The sequence below is a fragment of the Hemicordylus capensis genome, chromosome 3, assembly GCF_027244095.1.
Source record: "Hemicordylus capensis ecotype Gifberg chromosome 3, rHemCap1.1.pri, whole genome shotgun sequence".
In the NCBI taxonomy this organism is placed as follows: domain Eukaryota; kingdom Metazoa; phylum Chordata; class Lepidosauria; order Squamata; family Cordylidae; genus Hemicordylus; species Hemicordylus capensis.
The window spans coordinates 286,118,009-286,145,451 of NC_069659.1; the positions used below are offsets into that span (position 1 = coordinate 286,118,009).

General features: G+C 43.7%; 2 protein-coding genes and 1 long non-coding RNA gene across 6 annotated transcripts in view; 1 reads left to right on the forward strand and 2 right to left on the reverse strand.

The window, feature by feature from the left end:
• OGA (O-GlcNAcase) overlaps positions 1-13,088 on the reverse strand; it is a 40,214-nt gene extending 27,126 nt beyond the window's left edge. Inside the window, exons 1-6 of one of the 2 annotated variants that reach the window (XM_053312796.1) lie at positions 12,565-13,088; positions 8,165-8,216; positions 6,519-6,616; positions 4,732-4,862; positions 2,328-2,499; positions 6-104 (exon numbers count right to left, since the gene is read on the reverse strand). In XM_053312796.1, coding sequence (XP_053168771.1) covers positions 6-104; positions 2,328-2,499; positions 4,732-4,862; positions 6,519-6,616; positions 8,165-8,216; positions 12,565-12,796 — 784 coding nt within the window. In that variant the 5' untranslated portion in view covers positions 12,797-13,088. Of the gene's footprint in view, positions 1-5; positions 105-2,327; positions 2,500-4,731; positions 4,863-6,518; positions 6,617-8,164; positions 8,217-12,243; positions 12,404-12,564 lie in introns of those variants that run through there. The other variant, XM_053312797.1, reaches the window with a different exon arrangement.
• The window catches only part of LOC128352316 (uncharacterized), a 61,297-nt gene continuing 46,830 nt past the window's right edge, over positions 12,977-27,443 (forward strand). The window contains exon 1 of the long non-coding RNA XR_008320315.1: positions 12,977-13,299. This is a non-coding gene — a long non-coding RNA (uncharacterized LOC128352316). The remainder of the gene's footprint in view (positions 13,300-27,443) is intronic.
• The window catches only part of KCNIP2 (potassium voltage-gated channel interacting protein 2), a 176,254-nt gene continuing 171,504 nt past the window's right edge, over positions 22,694-27,443 (reverse strand). For all 3 annotated transcript variants that reach the window (XM_053312804.1, XM_053312799.1, XM_053312802.1), the window contains one exon: positions 22,694-27,376. In XM_053312804.1, the coding sequence (XP_053168779.1) occupies positions 27,329-27,376 (48 nt within the window). In that variant the 3' untranslated portion in view covers positions 22,694-27,328. The remainder of the gene's footprint in view (positions 27,377-27,443) is intronic.

The window sequence follows — 27,443 nt, forward strand, 5'->3', positions numbered from 1 at the left end:
CTTACCTGTCCATAATACTTCAATTCCAGGTAAGAGCTTTTCTCCCACTGTTCGTAAATAAGGAGACTGAGCTACATTTGGATAGCAGAAAGTACCACAATATTCTAGAACAGAGAGAAAGGTTTGCAAGTTTAAACCTGCAGCCTGTTATTAATTGTTTGTTCATTGATATGTTCTCTTTTTTTGGATCTGTTTTAATAAATTTGTAAGCTGCTTTAGATCTGCTTAGAGAAAAGCAGGGTACACTTCTCTAAACAAATCCAAGCTCACTCATAACATTTCCAGTAATGTGTGGATGCCTTTGCCAGAAGACTCCTGTAGTTCATGTTAGCTTTTAATTTATTTTTTAAAATCTTGAGTTAAACACAGCAGCCCATTTCAAATATGTTAAATTATAGTTTATTTTAAGAATGAATTTCCTGCCTTTCCCCTTCAATATGGAGATGTTCAAGGCAGCTAGCTTAACAAGGATTTTCAAAAAATATATAGAATCAGCTACTTTTGAAAAAGCAGCATAAAAGCAACGAATCAAAGAGAGCCACTAGAAAAACCTAATAACATAACATAAAATAAAAATGTTTCAGCCTGCTACCACACATGGTCAACTAAGGAGTCAACCAAAGCTCCTGTGACAGCAAGTTGCATATGCAAGACACCACCAGAGGTGACAGGTGTAGGAGCCTCCCCTCCCCCCACTAATGACACCAATTTCACAAGGAAGGAGATGGCCGATAGGTATTTTAGTCCCAAGTCATTTAGGGCTTTAGTGGTTATAGCTCTAAATTAGGGCTGGTTGTTACATTAGTGATATGTCACAAGTGATATGTGACATATGAACATTACAGACTATGATGAAGCCAGGATCCATGGATGAGATCCCTCTGAAAAGTGAAGTTAAAGCTAGAAGCCAACCAAAAGGGTTCTTTATCAAATGAAAAAGTTGGATGAATAAACATGAGATATAAAATATAAGCATGTAAAAAACCCCTAGGTATGTTACTTCACAGCACTGCATAACAATTACAGGCTGTTTGCTGTTTACATATAAAAACCTAACAATACCACCTATTTATCAAAAGTTATTTGTATTTGAAGGACCACATGTTAGAAGTGCTTTAACACTTCTACTTCAGTGTATGCATTGGCGGAGGGGGGTGGGGGGGTGGGGAGAGGGGAGAACAAAACAAAACAGAGCCTCAGAATGCTTATGTTACCCTTGCTGCAAGAACAGGTTTGCCCATTCCCGGAGCAGGTGTATCTGTGTGTGCACACATGCAGTAATGGTTAAAACAGTAAATGTTCAACCTCATGCCTATTTAAAACCAATACCTGCAATACAGATACAACAATAAAGAATTCTACACTGTTCAAATGAATTTCATACTTTATGTATAGAATGTTAACTTAGGACATGGCACAGAACCATTTAGTTTCTATGAAGCAAAAAAACTCCCAGGATATATGAGAAGATATCAGAAGAGTGAAGAATGAAGAGGTGGTTTAGACCTACCTAACATAAAGCACTATTACTGTGCAAATTGTTTAGGTTGGATAATGTAGCCTCTAAAGAGTGCAGATAAAGCCAGTCTAGAATTGGCACTGATTTATTTGGATAAGCTCCAGATATTATGGTGCAAGCCAAAACACAGGAAGCAAATAAATCCCCAATATCAAACAATAAATACTTTGAGATAAAGTACACATACAGATCTGGCTAAGTCACCAGTTACTTCAGTAATATACAATTATTATTTTAAGCCCAAGGGGAGCTAGAGAGTTTCATTTATGAAATGAGTTTTATAGATATATGGATTTGTGAGAACAAAGGTATCAGAAGGTTGATGGAGGACAAGAAACCCATTCTGCTTTCAATATTTCAACATGAATGTCAGCTTAGATAACCAGCTAATTGAGATTTAAATAACAACAACATTATTTTGTAAGTTACTCTTACAGAACTATAGGGTTGTATTCAAGCCCTGTCACACTCACATCTCGTGGTTGTACAAGAGGAAGGCTCCTACAGCTTCCAGCAATTCCCCCTCCCCTTGGTGTCTTTGTCTAGTTGCTGGGTACTCCCCACCCCACCCCCCAGTCACAGTCTGCGCTACTGCCAAGGGTCCCTCAACTATCGGAAGTGTCTGTTTTTGGGAGGCTCATGGCGCTGCAAGAGGAGTCAGTGACAGTGAAACATGCTTGCAATAGTGCTGCTCTAGATGCTACTAGCCGTTACTGTTATAATGTATGAAATGCAGACTATTACAATGAATGGCAAATTAACAGTAAAATGAAATTATACAAATAAGTTATCTGTATTATTTTCTTACCTGTGGGACAGAATAGGAATGTTTCTGGTTCTCCTAGATACTGGTAGATTTCATTTGTGATTGAGACTTGGGCATGAGCAAAGGAACTGAATACTTCTTTGTCTGCTGCACACATGTTGTGATCAATATCATCAAACAACAGTGCAAAAGATCTGCAACCAAACTGAGAAACCTAGCAGAGAAAGGAAAAGAAAATACTCTTAATTTTGTAGTAATTGTAACATCCCCAAACCTAGCAACTATACGGCAAACAAACTAACATAGGATCAAGTACTGTATGATGCTATTTCTGCTTAAAGCATCATTTGTGTCCAACTGAACAGTAAATAAATAAGAATACATTCTATATGACAGTGGTGGCTCTTACCTCAGGGCAGAGTGGGTGGTGCCTGCCTGAAAATATTTGTCAGCCATTTTGTCCTCTGTCTGCCTCACTGTGCCTGTTCCCTGCCTGCAACCTGGCCCCTTAAATATATTGGGTGGGTGATGGCACTCAAATTTTGTAAACACCAATAGGAATACACAGATGTTTTTCAAATTTGAATATTAGAAAGAGAGGAGCCAATTACAAGGCTTGCCTTTATTTTCATAAGGTGGGTATAGCTTAAAAACACCCTGAACATCAATCAGAAGGCAGCATGCTGATTTACTGCTCTGGCAGCTAATCAGAGCAGCCGGAGGGAGAAAGTCTTTTTCTTTATGCTTTACCAAAAGGCCATCACCATGTTGGTAGAGCACCATTTTTGTAAAGCAGAAGCAGAGTGACAGTTCTTGTAACTGTCACTGTGTGAAGAAACCATCTGTGTCACGAATACTTGCTTTATCCAAAGTAAGAAAATAATTCATTTATTCATTCATTCAAGACTCAAAAATGAGTGGCACACTGGTAGTGAGTGCTTCCTGGCTGGCCAGTGAGAAAATGGCCTCTCAAGAGGCCCCACCATGGGTGGCAGCCACTTCTTCTTTGGTGAGCCTACTTTCAAAAGCTGCAGGTGGCTGGCCCACCCACTCCCCTAACAGCTGTCATGCTCCCCTTCCTCCCTGGCTGGTGCCAAAAATGAACAGTAGGAGTAAGTTAAGGTTTTTCTTCTCCTCTGCCCCCCACATTATGAACTGATGACAATCAACAAGCTTTCTTATAGTATCCTAGTCCAGAAATCACATTCCTCCCTTGGACAGTGGGCCCAGATGAAAGCTCCAAAATCCAGAGCACTCAAGATTAGTGGAAGCATTCCTGAAAGCTAATACCGTGTTCAAGACATCTGCTGGATGTTTCTGTCATCCAGTTTTTTAATCTATATATTTAATTCTCCAAAATGTACCCTTCGCTAATCCCATGTGTGGCAGCTCTCGCAAAAGCAGCTGCCTGGGAGATAGCGATGGGGATGGGAGACAAAGGCAGCAGTGACGGGGCCGGCCTGGCCCGGCCAGAGGAGGCAGCAGGCCCACAAGCCATAAAGCGTGGCAGGGGCGGGGGGGAGAAGCAGGCCGTCCAGCCAGCCCATCAAAAAACACACGTGTGTGGGGGTGGGTGGCGGAGCAGCCAGCCAGAAAGCCAGGCATGCTGGTGTGGGGGAGAACAGCAGCGAGTGGCTGGGCTGGCTGGAGGAGCGAACACTCTGTGCCTGGCCCAACTTGTCTCGTAGACAGGATGCATGGGGAAATGGCAGAAAGGAGGCGACTGGCTGACCAAGGGGGAGACACGCACAAGAGTTCCAGTCATGTATGCGTGGCGGAGGTTTCTAGGGAGGTTGCTGGCGCCCAACACAGCCACGGGGGTTGAAGGAGGTGGCTGGCCATGCCCAGGTGGGCGACGGGGAAGGAAAGCGCTGCGGGCAATAGGCGAGTGGCTGACCACTGAGGCAGACGACAGGAAAGGAGGCGGGTGACAGGCTGGAATATGGAGCCCTGGCGGCCCCGGCGAGCTGCCGGGGGAGGGGCGGCCCCGGCGAGCTGCCAGGGGAGGGGCGGCCCCGGCGAGCTGCAATTCGGGCGTTGTCAAGACCATGTGTGCCATGGGAAAAAGACTGAGGACAGCGAGACAGAGACAGAAAGGCTGAGGAGGGAGAGAGAATCATAGGAGAGAGAGAGAGAGAGAGAACTGAGGACAGAGAGAGGTCAGGAGGCAGCGGCAAGTGGCCAAGCGTCGTGCAGGTGCCAGATGAGACGGCAGGGCAGAGGCGGCCAGCAGAAGAAGGCGAGCGACAGGTGAGTGGGGGGAGATAAAGTGGCGGCGCCGACAAAGCAGCTGAGCCCAACTAGTGCACAGATGCTCTGTGCGAGGTCAGCTAGTTTTATATATATTTTAGGAGATCAGCAATTAAAACCATTGTCATAATAGAAAATGATGGTTACAAAATGCTAAAGTGTATATATCTTATAGGCTGTACAAAATGAATGATACCTGGTCCAGCTTGCGTTTCAGTGTGGATACTTCTTTGGGATTTGAAAAGGTGATATCAAGTCCAGGAGAGATGGCATAGATGAACTCTATCTCATATTCTTGAGCTGCTGCGATCAAAGTCATGAGCTGCTCTAGAAAACAAAGCCAACTGTTTTAGCAAAAGTCAACAATGAGAAAGTTAAGCCATTTCATCAGTTATTGCACATTAATATTTATTTATTTATTTATTTATTTATAGCCCTCATTTTCTGCTCCTACAAGGCTGAAATATTTTTCACTACTTGTAAGCAACAAATATTTTTTTAAAGGTCAGTATACCTGTATTCTAGGGGTGTGCAATTCAGGAATTCGGTGATTCGGTTCGGGACCCAAAATGAATCACCCCTGTTCTGTTTTGTGCCCGAATATGGGCCACCCGAATCACCCTTGATTCGGTTCGGATTTGGGGGTAAAAAAGGGGCCCAGGGGCAAAATTTTGGGATGGGGTGGTAGTGCCCAATGGGTGGAGTCTACTACCCCAATTTCAGGGGAATTGGGCAAAGGGCTGATTTTTGTGGAATTTTTGAAGTTTTAGTGACTTTGGGGCAGTTCAGGGACATAGCAGGGGATCTGGGCAAAAGGAGTGGGGTGGTAGTGCCTAATGGGTGCAGGCTACCACCCCAATTTCAGGGGGATTGGGCAAAGGGCTGATTTTGGGGGAATTTCTGAAGTTTTCATGTCTTTGGGGCAGATTGGGGCAGAAAGTGGGGACTGGGGCAGAATAGTGGGGTGGGGTGGTAGTGCCTAATGGGTGGAGGCTACCACCCCAATTTCAGGGGGATTGGACAAAGGGCTGATTTTTTGAGAATTTTTCAAGTTTTAGTGACTTTGGGGCAGTTTGGGGGCAGAAAGTGGATCTGCCCCAAAAGAGTTGGGTGGGGTGGTAGTGCCTAATGGGTGGAGGCTACCACCCCAATTTCAGGGGGATTGGGCAGAGGTCTGATTTTTTGGGAATATTTGAAGTTTTGGTGTCTTTGGGGCAGATTGGGGGCAGAAAGTGGATCTGCCCCAAAGAAGTGGGCTGGGCTGGTATATAGTGCCTAATGGGTGGAGGCTACCACCCCTCCCCAATTTCAGAGTGATTGGTCAGAGGGGTGAATTTTGGTGAATTCTGAGGTTTGTCTTCATAAGGTGAAGTGTGCTAAATTGATTACTTCCTCATATTCATAGTAACAGAGAGTGTGAAAAAGTGAAAGTGGGGTCATGAGAGTTGTTTAATTGAAAAAAATCTCATTTGCTACGATAGAATGAGAATTCACACCTTTTTTCTGAGGTGTGAATTCTCATTCTATCATAGCAAATGAGATTTTTTTCAATTAAACAACTTTAGCTCCCTGCAAAAGTTTTAAATGGGTACAGTACTCCTAAATGTGAATTACAAAGTGGTTGAAGATACCCATCCAATCAGGCTTGCAAGCTAATACTCATCTGATTGCCTTTGGAACACTATAATGTATATGGGGCTGACAAACCCTAGTCTATTGAACAACCCTTTCTAACTGAGCAAAAAAAGCACCTTCTAAAGTGGTGGTTCACTTATATTTAGCAGGGGTAAAGCAACAGTCCCCGCTCAGCCCCAGCATAGTATCTCTCTAGTGGCTGTTGCTGGTGTCTACTTTCTGTTTCTTTTTAAAATGTGAACCCTCGGAGACAGGAAACCATCTTCTTCCTATGGTTTTCCATACCTCTGTTGAAAAGAAGTACGTTAATAAAAATTAACTTTTTGAAAATGCAATAAAATTGGTTACCAGCTTCCTCTACAGAGTACATTTCTCGCCAAAACATCCTGTGCTTGTAATCATCTTTTGGTGCATAAAGATATGTATTTAGCCCCCATTTCTGAAGCCTATAAAGTTAAAAAAAAAAGGCAATTAGGAGAAGATTCTACAAATCTCACTTATTTTTCTGCAACTGCATAACCAAATATATGCACTTACTGTAGGTTATACAACACTAAGGGAAATAAATTAACCATTTAGAAAAACCAAAAATTGCAAAGCTAGACAAACAATTTTTCCAAGGAAGATAGATATCAGAAAACTTACTATACAAATCAATGATTATGACAGACCTAACGTGTTTTCAAAGCTGTGTAACCTCCATTATTCCTCTCCCTCCCCATCTTCTTGATGGGAGCAATGTGACTGGAAGAGGTAGATCTGGCAACTGTCACTCATCCCTGGTTATGTCTTGCTTGAATTACTGCAATGAGCTCCACATGGGGTTATCCTTGAAAAGCATCTGAGAACCACAATTGGTCCAAAATGCTGCACCTAAATTGCTGACGAGGAGCCTCTCAGTTGGAGCATATTGATCCAATATTATATTAACGACACTGGCTTCCTATCTGTTTCCCTGTTCACGTTGTTACCTCAAAAGCCTTTTATGGTTTGGGACCTGCATTTGGTAAGGACCGCTTTCTCCTATAGGATTCCACTTATCCATTTAGATCCTTGGAAGGGGAGGTTTTTCTCTGCAGACTATTGTCTGCAGAGGCTTGAATGATGTTCAAGCAGGACAAAGCCTTTTCAGAGGTCAGCCCCTAGGCTTTGCAGCTTTCTCCCACAGGGGACTCAGACAGTTCCTTCCCTTATGGCTTTAAAAGCTTACCTGTTCCACCAGGTCTTTGGGAAGATCTGCAGGAAGGCCTTGATTAGAAATTGTTACTTTTTAAACTTTGTTCTGTAATTTGATTATAATGTTCCAATTGTTTTAATATATTTAATTGCAATTTTGTGAATTGTTTTGTATTTGAAATCATGTTGGTCCTACTGACAAAATGCAGAATAGAAATATAAAGAAAAACACAAACAAGTGCTTTACAAATATAAGCAGCTGTGCGGGGAGAAGCCAGAGGAGCACTAAAGCAAGAAAACCTTAAGAAAAATAACTGCCCCAGAGAACGGTAAGAAATTTTTTCAGCAAAACCTTTTCTTAACCAACACTCATGAGAAATTCAGATAAATAAGGTCATTCAGAGTATAAATCCAGTTTCTTTTAGACAGTTCACTAATCATAGAAAGGAAATAAAAAGGTATCTTGAATATAATTCAGCTAAATCCCATACAATTAATATTAAGTGGGAAGAAAACTGAGAAATGGTTGTATATTCCCAGGCCATAATCAAATCATTTATTAACCTTAGTGGGATGTATTAATAACTATGAGTAGTTTATGGGATTAGTTACAGAAACCTCTATTCCTTTTACTATCACATTACAGTCCAGAATTAAGCTACAATGCTGTTCACAGAAGAAACTGCTACATTTATTATCTTGGTATTCAAAATGTTTCTAGCCATATGCGAACTCTGTACTTAATTATTCCCCCCCCCCCTTTTTCCTACTGAACTGCATAAAACAGAGCAGAATAGGACATACATTACGTCACATACCTTCTGAAAAGTTCCTTCCTCTGTTCCATAACCCAAGGCCTTCCATAAAATCCTGTGGAAGGTAATGAAATTTGACAGTTAACACCTCAAATGCTATGCTTTCACACAACATTATGAAGACTCAAGAAAATGCGTTACTATATTCAACATCTTCTCACGTGATGGAAAATTCCAGCATGTCAGCATAGCGCTAGTCTTGATTCTGGCCAGTGCCAACAGAAAGGTTGACAAATTCAGGTGGATGAAATAATGAGAGTTCTACAGTATTTATTTATATAGACCAAATATTTCTATGATGCTGACAGATTAAGTCGCTTCACATTCCAACTGAGTCACTAGAATTCAAGGTAGGCCATGGGGGTTGCACACTTGGGCCTGGTGCAGTGCAGTTTAGCACCTTGCCCAAAGATGTATTAGCAGCCATTTGTTCTTGGGTTAGTGGATTAGTCGGCAATACAGTCATCTCTCGCCAACTGCTAGGGTTCTGTTCTGGCAAAACCTCACCGTTGGCAAATTCACGGTAGGCAAGGCATTAAAGTATATGGGAAACAGGGGGTTAGGGGAACCATGACCGCATAAAGACTTAAAAATAAAGGAAGAAATTAAAAAATGCTTTAAAAATAACAAAAAATCCTGTAATATCGCCGAGTTACCAAGAAGAATGAGCAGATCAGATTGAATCTCTGAACCCCCCCAAATCACTCAATCCCACCCTCACAAATCACAAAAAACCCTCACCAACCATGAATACGCGGTTGGCAAGACCTGTCACAATTTCCGATTTGCATATACTCAAAACCACAGTTGGTCAGGGATGACTGTATATTCATAACCGTTGTTTATTTCTTATATACGATTATGGACCAAACAACTGATATCAGGGACTTAAAGTTAATGTTATTTGATGATTGAATGTTTTCCTTAATATCCTGGAATCTTTCATCAGTCTATGAAAGGCAATACCCTCCAGTTAGTGTGAGGGGCAGAGAAATGAAAGTTTTAACTTGGGAGATTTGGATGGATACAGATGAGAAAACTGAGTTGGCTGGAAGTAAAAAACCTTGAAATGCAGTTCTCTGGAAAATCTGATGCAGGATTAGAGGTTGCGATATCTGCTATAGAGTGTTTGTATTTTTATAAGTAATGCTGCAACAACACAGTGTTCTTATGGGAAGTGAAACAAAGCTCTGTAGTGCTGCCCATAGGCTTCACTACTCAGGGAAGTGGGGAGAATATATCAATATGGCTGCCTACATTTGTGTAACCAAGCCTCTTATCAGTTTGTACTCTGTATGGATGCTTATGGCCCTGTACTTTGAAATACTGTCTTCCCACTCTACCTCCAACTGGGATTCCTGCTTCAGTTCTTAGACCTGACCTTTTAGTCTGTGTGGCCCAGGTCAACTTGCTCTTTAACATCTGGCTCAATTCCCTCTAGCTACACACAATCTACCTGAAACCTGATTTTAGAAAGACCTGACTCTGAACTCCAGGAAGATTTGTCTCCAGCTCTACTTAGACAGTATGCTGTATGTGTATTCAAGTGTCTATAGACCAGGGTTGAGAAACAAAGATTTTTTTAAATGCAATTTTTAAAATTTAAATCAGATTTTTATTTAAATCAGATTTTTATTTAAAAACAATTCATTAAAAAATCTAGTTCAAAGATATCATCATTAATACTAATCATAACTTTGAATTACATTATATGAACATGTTAACAGCAGTATATGGATATGAGAGATACAGACTTGATCAATCCTATTCTGCAGGTGGTGTCATGCAGCATGTGTGCATGCACACACACACACACACACACACACGCCCCTATCCCCACCCCCTTGAAAAGATAAATAAAGCCAATGAATGAATAGAGGATACGGCGGGGGAGATGGAGTAGATCTGAGCAAGGAGTAGGAGTCTGGATATAAATGCAAGTGGCATCATCTGGAACACAATGTAGCCAATGTACCTGTGCTCAATGTTTCCTCACCACCTCTTGTTTCCCCAAAATTTATCTGGTGGGGATGGCAGCAACAACTCAGTGACAAAGAAAGCTTGCACTCTGGCCTCTACAATGCCCAAGAACATTGTCACACCTGTATTCCACAATTCATGGCAAATCATATTGGCTAGAGGTCTTAATTCTTGGGATACTGTTGAGGCAGTGTAGCTGAAGCCTTTCCAACCTCCACCACTAAGTAAGTTTGAACAGGAAAGAGAAAGGGGGGCTGAAGGAAGAACTGGCACTGATCCCAGTCTTCCACGTCTCTGTATATTAGGCTCAGGATTTTCAGAGCGAGGGAGTTCGTTCCTGAACCCACACCTTCTGAAGTTTGGTGCCATCACTATTCCTGATCCACAAAAAAAAACCTGTCCTGATTTAGATCATTTTTCATTTCCCAACTTATGTGATTCTTCAAATGTACTTACTCTCCCACACTATGTAAATTAATTACACAGCAAGCATCTAATAGGCCTGTGCACTCAGCTTCAAATAGCCAAAGTTGATTGATGCAGGCACCACATGGAGATAAGCATGCCCAATGTGCACCCCCACACAGGATCCAGCTCTAACCAACTCCTTATCAGTTAATATGGCTTCAAAGAGCACAGAACCCAGCTGTATTCCAGTGCCATCTTGAAAGGTGTGTAGAGAGCAATGGAAAGCAGAGTCTTTTCTAGCTGTTTCCCCATAGAGTTTTACAGGGAAAGCTCGGGACAAGACTCCACTTCCTGGTGCTCCCTGCATACCATCCATATGGAGTGAAATAAAACTTCACTGGCCTAGTGTCTAACCATTTTAATCATTCATTTTTTAATCTTTGGTTTCTTTTGTCTTACCTGCTTTGGGCATGTTACACAAGTAGAAAACTTTAAAAAAACAACTTCACCAACTTTACATAAATCCTAACACAGATAATTAGGTCAGAAGAGCAGATATAATCATGCTGGAAAATGCTCCACAGAAAAGAATCCATATTCTAAAGGAACAGTGAAAATAACGATTTCTCTCTTACAGTGTCTGTGCAGGCACTGTAACAACTGGCAGCGTGGGAAGCTGCTATGCTCATCTCTGGTTGCCAAAACCATCAATATGGCATTTTTTTTATTGCTAGCAAATCACTTCAGTAATGAAGTATTCTTTGGTAGATCCAACACATTTTAGTCTGGCTGGCTTCAAAACAAGTGCCAACAGGATTGGCATGAGCTAAGCTGCAGATACAATTGCTTTTTTAAAACAAAGATTATGTACAAAAAGCATTTTGCAAACAATGCAGATGATGACTAATAAAAATCACTTTACTCCTGACTGCACCTGCTAATCGTCTGGCTTCCTAAAAAAACCAAAACCCATACAAAGCAAGCACATTAATCTAGTCACAACTGAAAAACAAACTATACTAATCAGGTTGGAAATAAACTACCTTTCCCAAATTCAGACTCCATCAAGCCTTTCTGTGTATGTACACACACACTCACAATTTACCATAAGAGAATTATGCAATGTACTAATAAAGCAAATTGAAAAGCTGACATGTAACTAATACTACTTATTGTAAGGGAAAGTTTTAAGTAAGTTAAACCAAAATATACACATAGAATATGGCTGTATGCAATATTTAGGATTAATCCTGGGTAGGGCAGGACACATGCATGCTCACTTCTCTATTACCATATTTGAACAAGATTGCAGCTTGATGCCAAAATAGCAGGCACACCTTTACCACATTACCTATAATCTAGCCATGCTTAAGCCTGCGGCAGTCTATTTCTCTAGACAAAGGCAGCTTTAAACATAACAGGACACGGGCACTCAACACTAGAAGAACCAGCGTCTCCCTCATTTCCATCAAAAGGGCCCTAAATTATTTTTGCCAAGGAACAAACCTACTACCTTTATCGAGGATTTTCTTAACATGCGAGGCAGAGTTAACTGATTTGTAATCCTATCAGCTACCAAGCAACAGGCTATTACGCTTACACCAGAGTAAAAGCGACGTTGTGCGATCGATGGAGCGCAACTCGAGTGCCTGGGTGCGTGTGTGTTTACATACACACATCCTGCAGGTTTGTACCGTTTTTGTTCTGGGCCCCCAGACGAAGGGGAAGAGCGAGTGCCTGGCTCGAAAGCGGGCACAGCTCACATCCAGTAAGCTCTCTAGCAAGGGTGAAGAGATTCGCGACGGGAGATCTTCGCCCCTCGTGTTCACCCTCCACCATCGCCAGATTTCATTGCCAGGGCGGAGCCTGAAACTACACAAAGAGGAGGGTGCGGGGAAGGAGAAGAAAACCGAAGAGGCGGCGGCAGCAGCAACAGATGCAGAGCTCGAAGGGACGCCTCGCTTCCCCCAACCCCGGGCTTCCTTCAACGCTCTTTGTCGCTCCCCATCCTTTACCTTCCACCACGCCGCAGAGAAAGCGCCGCGCTGCCCCGTTTCCCGCAGCTCCGGCGTCGCTTTCGGGGTCGGTTTCCGGGCCCGTGGGGTCGGGTCTCGCCGGGGGCGACTCGCTGGGGGGGGCGGCGGCGGGCCCAGGGCTCGTTCCGGGCGTGGCTTGAGCCTCCCCGCGCGACTCGTCGACCTGCACCATCCCGGCCAGGCCTGCTCCGGGGCTTCCTCCCGCCGCCATCGCCCTGCTCTCGCACCGGGAGGATGGGCTGCGCTTGCGCAGGGAAAACCAGCCTTAACCGGTCCGCGCCGGAACCAACCAACCGCCCTGCTCACTCGGCGGCCAACCGGGGCCGTTGTTCTCGGTCACGTGCCGCTCTCCTTCCCCTCCCCCGTGCGCACAAGCGAAGAGCCCTGGGAAACTAGGCGAGCGATCAGACAAATAACGCAGCTATTTCAGAGAACGAACGAAGCCACTGCCGAGAGCAGGGTGTGAGGGGTAAGGGGTGGCGGAAAAACTCTCGTGCCGCGCAGGCGCGAGGGGACGAAAACTATGCACTGCGCATGCCTCACAGGGTCGGAGGAGGAGGGACGTATCACTGCGCACGCGCAGAAATGAAACTGCAGCTTACCGCGCATGCGAGCGAAGATTGCCTCGAACAACGGCGTTCAGGTGCATGCGTAGTTTGCATACGGGATTCGGAGGCGGCTACTGCGCAAGCGAGGAGGGAAATAAACAAACCCGTGAGTGTTCAAGCGCAAGCGCAGAGTGAAATAGGGAGGGCGGTTTGCTGCAACATTGCGCATGCGAGCTAGAGGAATTGGCTTCCTCCCGGGTGACTTTCTGCCTCATTGTTCATCTATGATCGAAGAGGATCTTGGGGTTAGCTGCCTTGAAGGTTGACCCACTTTTCTAGGTTCCTGGTCACGCTGCCTCACTCAGTTGCTGAGCAACGCTTGGGGTTGGCGGAATCCAACCTATTGGATTGGATTCTAGCTCAGCGCTAGAGAGGCAGTGTTAAATAGATGCGTGTGTAAGAAATTACTGAGCGTGGGGTCAGTTCCTAACCCTTCCTCAGTATGATGGCCCCTAATGTCCAAATAACGAACGAGCACTCTTACGTAGAAGATAATTGGCTGGCCCAACAGCCTGCAGCTTGGTGGTTGTTTTTTTGCGGGGGAGGGGTGTTTTATCGTCTTGTAGGAAGAGAGAGGGACCATGGTCACCAAACGTGAGACGATGTTCTCATCAACGTCTGCTTAACAAAAGAGAGAGAGAGAGAGAGATACTGGCCTGTCGGGGCCAAGGTGGAGCTAGGGCAATCAATGGTTGGTGAATCAGGGATGGAGCTGGAATGAAATCCAGTGTGTGACAGAAGAAGCCGCTAGCGCAGAATTCTGAACGGGGTGTGTTAGGAGGGGAGCCTTCCTGGTCTGGATCTCGCTGGCTTTTTTCCAGGCTCCAATACTGGCTGAGCCTGGCAGAGCAGTTTTACTTGTTGGCAACGTTACTTATGGATGACTAGCCTCGATCAACGGGTCACTGCCTGCTTACTTATGCAGTTGTCTAACACTTGTCTACAACCAAATGCTGTTTTCGATTTGTTTAAAAAAAATGTTGCATCAGATATGAAATCTTGTGTGTTGTGTTGCTAAGGGACAGAATAGGGCAGCAGGAAGGTAAAATGTAGGGTTGAGATAATACCCTTTTGCTTTCACAATGTATTTTGTGGCATTGTTTTGAACATATTCTTTGTTTTTTGTGTTTGGCATTTTCTTCCCCATTTTTCTCTATATGCCTTCTGTCCTGTGTAATTGTCGTCAGTTTTCCTTGCTCCCTTCCTCTCCCCCAAATCTCCAGCGTTGTTGGCTGTGTCCTGTTGATTGACAGGAGGAGAACAACCTCTTTTTAGAATCTTTGTTCAAGAGTTCTGTGGCTGCAAAGTGTATGGGCAGCTTCGTATGACTGCTGGCCAGTCTATAAGTGGGGGAAATGATGGGGATATTTTGGGAATCGAGTTTGCACTCCCAATAATAAAATAAAATAAACAAAAATAAAAAACAAACATCCAAACCCTCTTGGTTACAGAAGTCAAATGGAGGTTGGGAGAATGTTGGGTGGAGAATTTCAGGAACTGGACTTGGGTAGGTTTGGACATTATGTCTGTCAGGAGCACGTATTCTCGGTTCCCAATATATTCCTGACATTTTCCTCCCAGACTGGCCAGTGGTTGTGTGAAGCTATCCTGTGTGCTCTCTGCTTCTTCAGGGGTGGTCTTTGTTTTGGGGGAGGTCTGGGATTCACTCCCCAATTAACATTTTTGGACCTGCCTTGTGGTCCCTCCCAGTACTCCCAAATGCCTGCTTTTAATGAGAGTTTGTGAAGATACTTGGTGGCCATCAACATGCTTACTTAGCAGTCAGCAATACAGTATTAATAGAAAATCCAACAGATTGAAAATGAGCTAGTGGTTACCGCGGCTTATCATGAAGCAGAAATCAGACAAAAAAGAAGGTTTTTTAGAATTTGACCCTAATAACCATTCCTATTCAACAGGAAATCCAGCTTTGGGGGGGGGGGGCATAGCAAACAGGTAAGACTGGCCAACATTTTTACTGTCCCTACTGCTGCTCTTTTAACAGCATTCTGACACAATGGAGATGATGCTTTATTCATTATTTTATTTGCTCCCACTGGAGCAGGGCTAATAAAGAAAGATGACAGCCATATAGGTCAGTATCATCACATCCATTGTGGCCAAATTCAGTGCTTGAAGGTTTAAGTTCATTTCTCTGCCTCTAATCGTTTTTGGGTCACAGTTGTATCCTATTATATTTTTTTGAACATATATAGTCATTTTAAAAATTGGGTTTTTGATAGCAAAGAATTTCACATTTGAACTCATAAACAACTGCATCAAGTTCACTTTTCCCCGAACTACACAGAATTTTAGGTTTCTGATACAAGGTCCTGCTCTTGCCATTCTTTTTTAAACTGAATTGTGTTAGGCTTTTCTTGTGTGTCACCACCACTTCTCATTCCAGGTTCCTTTGTTGGCTACCCTTTGCTTGTTTGGGTGCTGTGCAGTTTCTTCCTGAGTACCATGCGTTCTGCAGAAACACTTTCAGCAAGGGGGAAAGTTACTTTGAGCTTGAGGCTTCTAGCCCTAAAAGTGAAATCAACTCTTTCTTTTGATCTTACTGCAGCCATGATCTGAGCCAGCCTTGTTCCTTTTGTCCTGCCTGCACTAGAGGAAGGCCCCGTTGGCACTTGGTGAAGTATTGTTTGGAGGAAAGTTGAAAGGGATAACAAACACCACATTGGAAACGCCAATAAGGAAAAAAAGGGAATGGTACAGTGAAAGGCATCATCTCATACTGCGTGGGAGATGGCAATGGTAAACCTCACCTGTATTCTTTCAGACAACCACAGGGCTCTGTGGTCGCCAGGAGTCAACACTGACTCGACGGCACACTTAACCTTTTCAGCAATTTATTCAGACAAGGCCCTTGGAGCCTTGTTTAAATATATTGCTTTGCCATTCATTTTCTTCTCAGAAGTACTGTCTGGGTAACATCCCTATATTAATATCGGGGTCAGTGCATTGTTAATGACTACCAACTACTACCCACTTGTGCTGTTGCAAAACTCTCTAAAACACATCAGTGCTGCAACTGTGCCTACTAAGTATTGCATAATTGCAGCTGCAACACTACTTCCATTGGGAATGCACTTGCCTCTGCAGCAGCACTGATGTGCCTTGGAGAGCCTCACAGCAGCGCAGGCACCTCTCTCGCTTCACCAGTATTTCTCTATGTGGTATGTGAGTGACTGTTCTTTAACAAACTTCCTGGGATCAGGGACATACCGTTAATTAGGCAAAGGGAGACAAATGTCTCCTAGCCCACAGCCTCTGAGGGGGCCCCCAAGGCCAGCCCTTGCCCCTTTTCCCTTTTCTGTTTCTGTTGCTGCAGCAGCAGCAAAGTGGTCCAATGCCCACTAGTTCTTCTTTTTGCCTCCTGCCTGCCTCTCAGCGTGGCTGCTCCCGGCCGTGTTCTGTGCAGACTCACTGACTGAAACTGAGAGCATGCCGATTGAGTGGCGTCAGGCAGCAGCAGCAGCGAGAGGGAGTGCTGGAGGTATGAAGCCAAGCTGCTGGCTGGAGCCTGCCTGGGGGCTGCATAAAAGCCTTGTCTTGGGTCCAGAGAACAAGTGGAATGTGGAAAAAAACAAATGAAAAAAGAGAGAGAGATGACAAGAAAGGGGTGGGGGCTGCTGTCTCACAAGAAGGGGAGAAATGGTGGAAGGTAAAAGAAACTTGTATGTATTTTTTAAAGTAAGCATGATGGAGATAGAGAGAACAGTTGGTGTTCAATGTTGGGATCTTGCTGGCTGTGTCATCTATTTGATAAGGGGCTAAAGAGCTGCTGAATAAATGCTTTTAAAAAAGACTTGCATCAAAGTAAGACATTGCAAATTAGTTGATTATGGGGATTTTTTTTTTAAAGCTGCCTTTCTCTCCTGTCCCTGAAATGCTTACTACTTAAATCCTAAGAAACTGGGATGACTCCATGTATTCCATTCTGTTGTCTGGTTTGAAATCAAATTAGGAGTGAAACTGATTACTGATTGCTGGTGGGTGACTTGTCTTTCTGTTGGCATAGCTCAGGGTAGTGTTTATATGATTCTTTTCCCCTACTTTCATTCTTAAAATAATCCTGTGAGGTGGGTTAGGATGAGAGAGAATATCTAGTTTAAGGTTATCCCCTGAGCTTCCTGGCTGGGTATGGAAGGATTTGAACCCAATTCTCATCCAACACTCTAACCAGACTTTTAACTAAGTGGGGTACTGAGTGCTAGAGGCAAAGGAGACTGAACTCCTTATTTTAGCTATGGAACAAGTACTGGAGTGGCTAAACATTATTAAGGTTGGCTGGCATAAACTACAAAAACCACACACATGTACACTTACTCCATAGTAAAGCCGTGTTCACTTGGATGAACTCAAGATATTTTTTTGTTCAGGACTGAATCTATTCCCTATCAGTTGGTTGAGATATATGTGCAAGTGTGAAGTGGAAGAAAGGAAAAAACTGTGAAATCCATTTTTTTCGTATTTGTGGATGTGTGTGTGTACATTTGTGTCTATAATGGCACACACAATTTGCACACATTGCCTTGATACTGCTGCCCAAAACAAAACTCATTCTGCACATGGATGAAAGAAAATAGGTGGAATACTGGTGCTGAGGGCTGGCTGACATCCAAAGCATTAGAGCAGCAGCACAGAGCAGAGGGGCAAAGAGCAGCCAAGGAGCCTTGTGGCATGTTAAAGCAGAAGCAGGCACTGAGTAGATTGGCATCAGAAAGTTGATGATTCCCGCTAATTTAACAAGAGCAAGTTGGGGGGAAAAAACATCCCTACCATGGCTGGCCTTGTGCTAATTGCTTAGCTTTCATCCTTGGTGTTCATTACCAGCATGGTTCCCTTTGACTAGGTGTTTGTGCAGTTCTGTTTCCCAGTGTTTTGTGTTTTATGTTAGAATCCCTAATCTGTGTTAACAGTGGTATGCATTTGTCTGTTAGGGACTGTGGGGCTTGAGTTCTGTAAAAGAGCACATGTTTTGCATGCAGAAGTGGGGTGTGTGTGTCCCAGGTTCAATCCATGGCATCGTCAGATAGGGTTGGGATAGCCCCCCTGAAATTCTGGGTGGCCAGAATTTGACCAGTAGGTGGCCATCGGTCTATTAAAGGAAAGCATCCAAAGTAAGGTAATACCTTTATTGGGACCAACTAAAATATCACAAGCAAAGGTTGAAGTTATCTTTTTCAGGCTGAATGTTTGAGAGAGAAGGACAGGCCCCAAATCCTGGTGTTAGGCTTGAGATGGCATACAGGAGGTTAAGACTGATAGGGCTTAAGTCGAGTGGGGTGGGGGTGTTTGCCTTGAAAGAACTCTGGGTTTGTTTTGTTTTTTAGTGCTGGATGTAGATTCAACTAACTGCTAGATTTTATATTAAAGTGGGGGGTAGCCACTTTTTTCTTTGTCCCAGTGCATGCCCTGAACCCTGCACTGAGATCTGTTCTGTACCTAGTAGTTGGTGAAGGAGAGGAAGGCAGTGAGGGGCCCATTTTACAATCTCGTCTCGGGCCCACTCCAACCTTGGTACACCCCTGCCTGGGATTAATAGATGAAGGGTGGGATAAACATCTTTGAAATAGAGAAGAGAACTTGTTGTTACACCTCTTATTATCTGATGTGTCTCTTAGACGAGGACTCCCCACAGTCTAGGGATTAAGGCACCTGACCACCCTACAAAATTCCAACTTTCTTCTGAGTCTCCCACCAGCATGTAGGGGAAGTCCACCCCATCTTCTAGCCACCAGAGGGCACTCTGCTTCTATACTGTATTCCTGTTGGGAGTCTCTTGTTCCTTTGAGAACCATAAACGAAATAAGGGGAAGGCAATACTGTGTTAGGATGTCCCTCCCTCAAAGTGATATGACTGATCTGCCCCTCTAGGAGCTACAGCACTCTGTCAAGCTGTTTGTTTTTTTTGAATGCGTCAAGCATTAATACCCTGCAGAAACCATGTAATGCTTTCTCTGTAATATACAATATCAGATAATGAGTTTTATGGCTTGATTTGCATTTTTTTGTTTTTGGTGGAAAAAAATCAAACTTTTTTGGCAGTTTATAAAAGGGAGAGCAATATAAAGGGAGAGCAATGCATGGGAGATTAGTAGGGCCTAATACATAGAAGATAGGAATCCATGAGGGAGAAGATGGTGGAAGGAAGTAGTTTTGGCACCTGCAATGGAAGTTGTGGATGCAGATAAGAACTTTTAATGCACAGAAGTGAAGAGAGAAGACCAGAGACTTCTTATGAAACAACTATGCATATGGTTGAAGAAGTAATAGCCAAGATGGGAAAGGCATTAGCTTTCATTATATAGGTGACACAGGTTGTTGTTGTTTTTGCAAGGGATCATTCATTTCTGTAATGTGTGCAGTTGCTTTTCTGGTCTATAGAACAATTCACCCAATATTTCTGCAAGGGATCATTCATTTCTGTAAAGTGTGCAGTTGCTTTTCTGGTCTATAGAACAATTCACCCAATATTTCTATCAAGTTTGATTTAATTCTGTTTCTTTATATCAACAGAACAGTCTGATCTCATCCAACTCATTACATTGTATTCTTTTTCTTTAATATACCTGCTAGCAGGGCCTATATGGAAAGTTTTACTACATTACCTCTGTCTAACTCAGCCATTAGGACTACCTAAATTTTTGATAGGCTGCCAAAGGAAAACCAGGGGACTCAAAGTTGAACTGTGAGCATTTTGGGGTTCTGATGCCTTGTACTCTTCTCAGCTTATTTGGGAAATGATTTATAGTTGAGCAGCTGGGAAATTGCTTATAGCTAGCTCCCAGTCAACATCAACAAGAAATATGGTAGCTGGAGATTAGCATAAATTTGTATATGAAACACACACTCAGTGCCTTCAGTTGGGAAGAGATGAACTGAGATATTGCCCACATACTTTGGTGCTGTTGTTGTTTTCAGTGATTGATTGTGAGAGCAGTAGTGGAAGAGTGGTTTGCAGTTCTGGCTTCATTCACAGCGTGTGTCAGGAGGATACAGAACTGCTGGGATTTTTCAGGCATGTAATGCCTCATAATTATAACTGGCACGAGCAAATGAGAGAAGTAGTTAGGACTGGCTTGAAGGATGATACAGAATCTGACTAGAAGAATGTGATGCTGTATCAGATGTAAAATCAGAGTATCTATGCAGGGTGTGCTCTATATCTTGACTGCTAATATTGCTCTAACTGGTTGTCTCCCCCTTTTATCCTTGGACAATCAGCATCTCCAGCAACTATGTGGAATCCATTAAGACGAAGAGAAACAAGAGGTACTTTATAACACAAATTTGGGCAAATTTAAGGTTTCTGAGAGCTCCCCCCCCCACTTGCCCTTCCCCTTTTGCCAGAACCTTGGGAGCTACCAGCACAAAATAGCAGCTTGGAGAGGCCAAGCCAATTGCAAAATGGCAGCTCATGCACAAATTTAGTGACAGAATAAGTGATTTTAACATCAAAATCCCTGAATTCTAGGAGGGGAACAAGGGAGGCTGTTTTGTGGGAGAAGACACTGGAGAGAAATTAATGGAAGAGAAAGTAGAAGCAACCTTGATAACTCAAACAGAGAGATTAAAAATGGTGCGGCCATGCATTTGCTCAGCCAGCCAATCAGATCTGCAGTATTGGTTGGAAGGAAGGGAGGGAAGGTCAAGCAAGCCTAAGCTACCTAATGCCTGCTTCTGCATTATAAAATAAACTTCAGGTCCCATTTGCATTGAAGAGTCTGAAGGCCTCCTTGATAAGTAAAAATGAATCAAGGCTGAAGTTCCCATGTTTCAGTGGGAGATGCACATAGGAAGCCTTACTGTTAACAGAGAGTGCAAAAGAGAGGCACACACCACCCATTTGAATGCAGTTTCCAACAGTTCTGTCTGAGAGACACAGGAATGCAGGCACAAGAGACTGTGGTGAGTGCATAGCCATTGTGGTTGCATTTTATTGTCATATTTGATCTTCATTATTATACAAAATATACAGAGTTGAAAATGCAAAGCTGATAGCAGAGCCTATTGTGCCCCATTAGTGCAGCAGGAGGCTGTCTGGGCCCCAGCCTAGTGCCTATGGTGATGAGAGCGCAGGTAGGAATATCAGCTGGCATTTGGATGAGGGCAGAGAGCAGTGGACAGCATCATGAAGCTCTGCCTCCCCAAACTGAAGATAGGCCCACCTGCATAGGGACTGCCATCAGACAGGGGTATCAACAAGCAAGATTGGGACAGATTGTTCCTTTGCTTCAGTCTACAAGGCGGTGAAAAATGGGTTGGGATGTGAGCTTTGAAGAATCAGTGAATGTTCTAAATGGAACCAATGTAATAGGAAGGAACAATGAGAACATAACACCAAATGAAAAGATCACACCTTCCTACTTTATGTTCATTACTTTAGAATAGCCTAGTTCTGTACTCGCAATCACTGACTGCAGTTTCCACTTTACCCATAAACATGCATTAAAAGGGGGTGAGGACATTCAGTATCACCCTGCCTGCAAATGTGAGTTTGAGTAAGGGGTATCAGGAGGACAAATAATCTATACTGGAAGTGAGGCTAAGTAAGCAGCCTAAGACAGATTTTCTAGTGCAGAATCTACTGTAGGGGTGCGTGACGTTTGGCCCTCTAGCTGTTGTTGAATTACAACTCTCATCATCTCTGGCCACAATTTATTGTGGCCAGGGATGATGAGAGTTGTAGTACAACAGCTGGAGGGTTAAAGATTGCCTACCCCCAATCTATTCAAAGGGGAAACTACCTCTTCAGAGGACAGGAGCTCTTGTCTTAATTTGGAGACATGTGGTATGAGAGCTCACCCTGTGTGGTAAGGTAAACTAGGTGGTGTTCCTTTCTGCTGACAGATCTTCAGCATGGTTTTTGTTCATTTGCATACACAGGAGAAAGTGAGAAAGGTTATCAGCATGAATTTTGAAGGTCCAAGGCTCATCTTTAGTTAAAGGATCTCATAGCAGGGCTGGGGGAAATCTGTGCCTAAGATTCTGGAAACGGCAGAGAGTATAGGACCTAATGCATTATAAGGCATATTCTTAGTTTACACCACTAGAACTCCCCCTCTCAAAGTACACCTTGGTCCATCCAGAAACCATAGCTTTGATTCTGGACTAACTCCAGAGACTGCCTACTACTTCCCCAGTTCTGCTCACAACACTTCCCACCCAATCCCCTTGCCTCCTGAGTCTACAATCAGGACATCCCTAGAACTGGTCTCCCTATTTCAACAAACCAACTTTTTATTTTTAGTAACGGGATACAGGGGGACACTATCTCTTGATAAACTGTTCCAGCATAGAAACTCGTGATTTTAAAAAATAAAAATAATAATTCAGGGCTATTTTATGGTGATATTTTGAGTGTTGTGCATAGCAGCTACATACTAGCCATCTGGTACAAAAATGGTGTAAGAGTAGCTGTTGAGAAGATTTATGGCAATGCGTTTTGATTACTGATCTCTTTCAAGGGACATTTTCATTTGACTGCCTGGAAAATATATTTTCTTTCCAAAATCCTGAGCAGACTGAGGAATGTGTCTTTCCAAAGAGTTGTTCTATACTGTAGGTTTTTCCACTGAGCAGGGAAAGAACCAATATAACAACTCTTTAGATAAATACACTCATCAATCTAGTCTGCTTAGAATTTTGGAATAAAAATATCTCTTCTAGGCAGTCAAGTGAAAATGTCCCTTGAAAAAGATCAGTTATCGAAACACATTGCCATAAATCTTCTCTTCAGCAGCTGCTCTTGCATTGGTTTTGTGGCCATCTCAGCTGACATAGATCCTCTATATTGTTTCACCAGCCATCTGGCCTCTGATCCAGCTCCAGCTGACAGCACCACTTTACATGCTAGAGCCACCACATAGAGCAGGAGTAGGCAACCTTTGGCAATCCAGCTGGTGTTGAACTACAACGTCAGTTATCAGTATATTGTGGTTGGGGATTATGTGAGTTCTAATTTAATAACAGCCAGTGCCAAAGGTTACCTACCCAACACAGAGGCTGTTAGAAATAGCCTCCTCAGAGGGTTTATGCCATATGGTGGCTATACAGTATAGAGAATTTCTGAGTAGATTTCCTACATTGTGTGACAAATTTCCATACCACCTGAAGATATTCCTAGCAGTGGCAGTATGGATACCAAATTTTCTATATTATCCACTGTACCCATTTTGGCCACCTAGAAATGTGAAGCCCAAGAAAAATTCAGGGGTGTGTGAGATGGAGTTTTCCTACCTCCCCCCGCCCGCCCCTTAAGGCCAGAGATGGACAAACTAGAAAGCTTGGAAAAATTGAAAGAGGGGAAAAAAACCTTCTATAATCTCTAGCGCTGTTGTTTGGAATACTTATGAAATATGAACATATCAATGCCTTAACTTCATTTGGAAAAAAACAAATGTCTTACGTACTAAGCTGTGCATAGTTCATTTTGTGTCTTTAAAACAGTAAAGTGTAAATGTGATACAAAAATAAGCTTTGTATATAAGCTTTTTGTCCCAAAATTTCAGTTTCCCCCCTATCACTTCAAAAATTCCAGAAATTTACATCTGTCTCTATGGCCAACAGTTGGAAGTTGTTTCAGATGCTATCCATATGGCCACTGCAACATGCTCTGAACTATGCACACTGCATTAAGCAATTGTTATATTGGAAGCTGCTTCATGAGTGACTGTAAAACAGGTAGAATAACACTAAAGCATTCTGGCTGGACTAAAAGGCCCCTAGGGAGAGTTGGGGGTGGGAGTCAGGCTTCTTCAGTAGCTCCTAGGGGATGAGGAACTTTAATGAGCAGTCTTGATTTTAGCTGGACAGAAAATCTGGGAATGAGTTGAGGAATGAGGATGGCAGAGGGGTGGTGTGCGAGCTAGGAGGATGTCTGTGTTATCTGTGATCTGTGGAAACTGGCTTCCTTGGCTGGAAGATAAGGGAATGCAAGAGGGTAGGGCAGCATTTGATTGGAAGTTGCTCCACTGAGGACTATATATGTATGGAATGGATGGGCTTGAAGGAAATTTGAAAGGCATGGGATACAAGGAGCAGCTATGGATACTTGGAGGCACAGGTGGGGTGGTACAAGCCAAATTGAAAGGAACTTTTTAAATGGCGTGAAGAGCCCTGAGGCTATGGGACGGGGCAGTGTGCAAATTAAAGTAAAATAATGACTTAGTAGATGCAGACTGTCCTGACCTCCAGGATGATTCCAGGTGTGACCCTCACAGCATACATCTAGACTGCATGAGAGGAATCATTAAGTGCTGGCATGATGGACCCATAAGAAGTGAAATGGCAGCCTCAGGAAGGGGAAGAACCATACCTAGGCTCCAGTGCATGTGGACGTCTGTTTGCATAGCTAATAAATCCTGAGTCAGCCAGTTCAAATTTTGGCCTCATTCCAGTCCTTCTTCCAGCCCCATGGGAATCCCTCCTGAATGACACACTCTACTTCCAGCCCCCAGAAGAGGGACCTTCACTGCAGTGGGGCCTTGCATAGTTCTCTGAACTATCTGCAATTCTTAATCTGAATTAGGATTACATTCTGAGGTTGAAACAGAGATATGAGGGTTGCTTGTTAAGATGGACAACGGCAGAGCCGAGGGTAGCTCAGGGCTGGGATAAGAGGAGGATAGGATAGGATATAAGCATACTAATAGAGCTAGTGTGTACGACATTGAGGACCAGACAGGGCTAGTAGAGAGGGTATTAATCTCTGCCATCTAGAAGCTGCCTGTGGTTTATGCCATAAACCTCTAGCTCACATATGCTGGGTATCTCTGCTGCACATTGCTGTCTTTCTTAGGATGCAGTGATCACACCTGTTTCAAAAACTTTGTCATCTTTGGCTCTTCTCTCTATGGTCATCCTACTATTTCTTCCTTTCCTTTTGTACTTTCTAATAAAACCTTTGTTCATGATCTTGCTTTACTCCAGTCTCCTAGTTTTATGGTCTTCACTCCTGGCATCTCCATCTTCCATCTTCGGTCAATCCAGAATGCTTTTGCTGAGCTCATCTTTCACTTTTGTCATGTTACCCCTCCCCTTAATGCAACTCGTTAGACCCACCCCCAGCACATCACTCACTCACTCCCTCTGCTCATGCTGCTCACGGTTACGGCCTTTGTCTGAAGAGGCGAATACTGTAAGCATGACAGCAGGTGCTTTTGTGGTCCGCAGCCTAGAGCAACTCAGGCTGCCGATCATGGAAGTGCCTGCCGTCACACTTGTGGCATTCTGCCCCTTAGATGAATGCCATAACTGTGAGCAGCATAGGCAATTAATGACACAGGGGCATTCTAATTTAAGGCCCTCTACACACCCAAACTGTATTTTGGAGTTGCCCAAACTGCCCCTATTTGCTCCTCTATAGCCACCCAGCTTTTCCCCAATCTCCCCTCACTACTCATTGTCAGTCCATTTTTTCTTGCTGTTTCTCTGTCTTGTCCATTTAATGTGACTGTCAGCCCTCTGCACAGGGACACTGTTGCTGACACTCTGGAGCTCCATAAATAGGCCCTGAAGCTTCTGGCTGCCCATAATGTGCTTTTGATTGATCCAAGGGCTTCTTGCCATGAGGGTGGCAATCAATAAAGGGGTAGCATCACAGACAGATGAGCAGCTGGTTGAGGGGAAGCCATTAGGCTCCTGTGCAGAGAGCGAATATAGGTGACACAGGGAAGCAGCAGCCAAGTTTCCCCACTCTCTTCGATATTCTCTGACATGCTTCCCTCCACCTTTACTATACACCATCATTGCACTGTCGGAGAGCTACACGGAACTCATGTTTTCATCTCTCACTGCAGCTAGCTCCAAACAAGCTTCATAACAGAACCCTGCCACTGACTAGTGCCAGCAGCTCTGTAGCAGAGCATCTTCTTTGCATGTAGGTCCTAGCTTACATTCCTGGCATCTTCAGGTAGGGCTGGGAAGGATCCCTGTTGGAAAGCCTGGAGAGTTGCTGCCACTCAGTGTCAATAATACTAAGTTAGATGGACATTAGTATAAGGTCCGTCTACTGTAGTCTGTGCCTAGCTCAGTATAAGGCAGCTTTCTATGAACCTACAGCGCCTCATGTCTGGGTCTTCTTTTGGAGTCAGGCATATTGTCACCCATAATCATTAAGTGATCCCTGAGTTTCTCACTCTAGAATAGCAGAGCTCTTTCCATCTATATATTCTGTACAACATCTGCTTGGTGAAGGTGCTTAACATACAAGTCTATTCTGGAGCTGCGTAGAAACATCTCTAACTTTCATTCTTACTTCAATGTTGCCAATGTGATTTCCTCTCTGTGTTTCCCATTTTTATATAGTGGGGTGTGGGAGGGTGAAACTCCCATGCAGTTAAATGCTCCCCCCTCCCCCCAACATGAATTCATTCATTCCCTCCCACTTACCAAACTAAACCTAAAGGTTCTATTGTGCCTGCTTCTTTTGAGTGACACTCATTATCTATCCTCTGTTATGGAATCCTACCAACCCGTCTTCCCTGCTTCAGCTTCTTCCCAGCATTGTTAATTACTGCCTGGACTGCAAGATGCCTTGACACCAGGAAATGTCTCCCCTGCTGGAAGCATTAGGGTATTAGCGCATGTGCAATGAGAGCCTTAGTGCAGATCGGATGTAGTCCTCTCCCTGTAGGGAGTAGGTAGGATTGTAGATACACGAAATCCTTTGCAAGTCCTTGGCAATCAGTGGTTGCATTGCCATCTGGTGGTGTGGAACCCACTTGGAGCCTCAGGGAGGGACCAGGGGTGGTTGTGAGTTGGAAGGTCCTGAAGTGTGGGCACACTACATGGTGACAGGACAGTGCCATTTCCTGGGGGAAGTGATAGGCTGATCCACTTGTTTTCAATGCCCAGAAACAGTGCTTGTGGCTGCCCACCTTTCTCCTTGTTGGGCCTTAGCACAACCCAGCTGAAGTCTCCCACTTGGTAGCTGTTGCAGGGGCTTGCCTCCAGCTGCATCTTGACGATGTGAGGATTGTCTCCACAAAGTCACTGGTTCAGTGTGGACAAGAGATGGGGCAGCTTTATCCAGACAGCCAAGAGAAGAGTGCCTCAGAGGGATAACACCAAGAAGACAAGCCCTGGGATATATGTGAAGGTTTGGGCTCCAGGGTGGCCAGCTAGATCACGTTGTCAAAGAGTTTCATGGAACTCATGATATTTTCATCCTGCCAGAGAGAAGATGGCAAATCAAGGTCATGGGTATGGTGAGAAATTTGAGGCTGGAACTTAGTT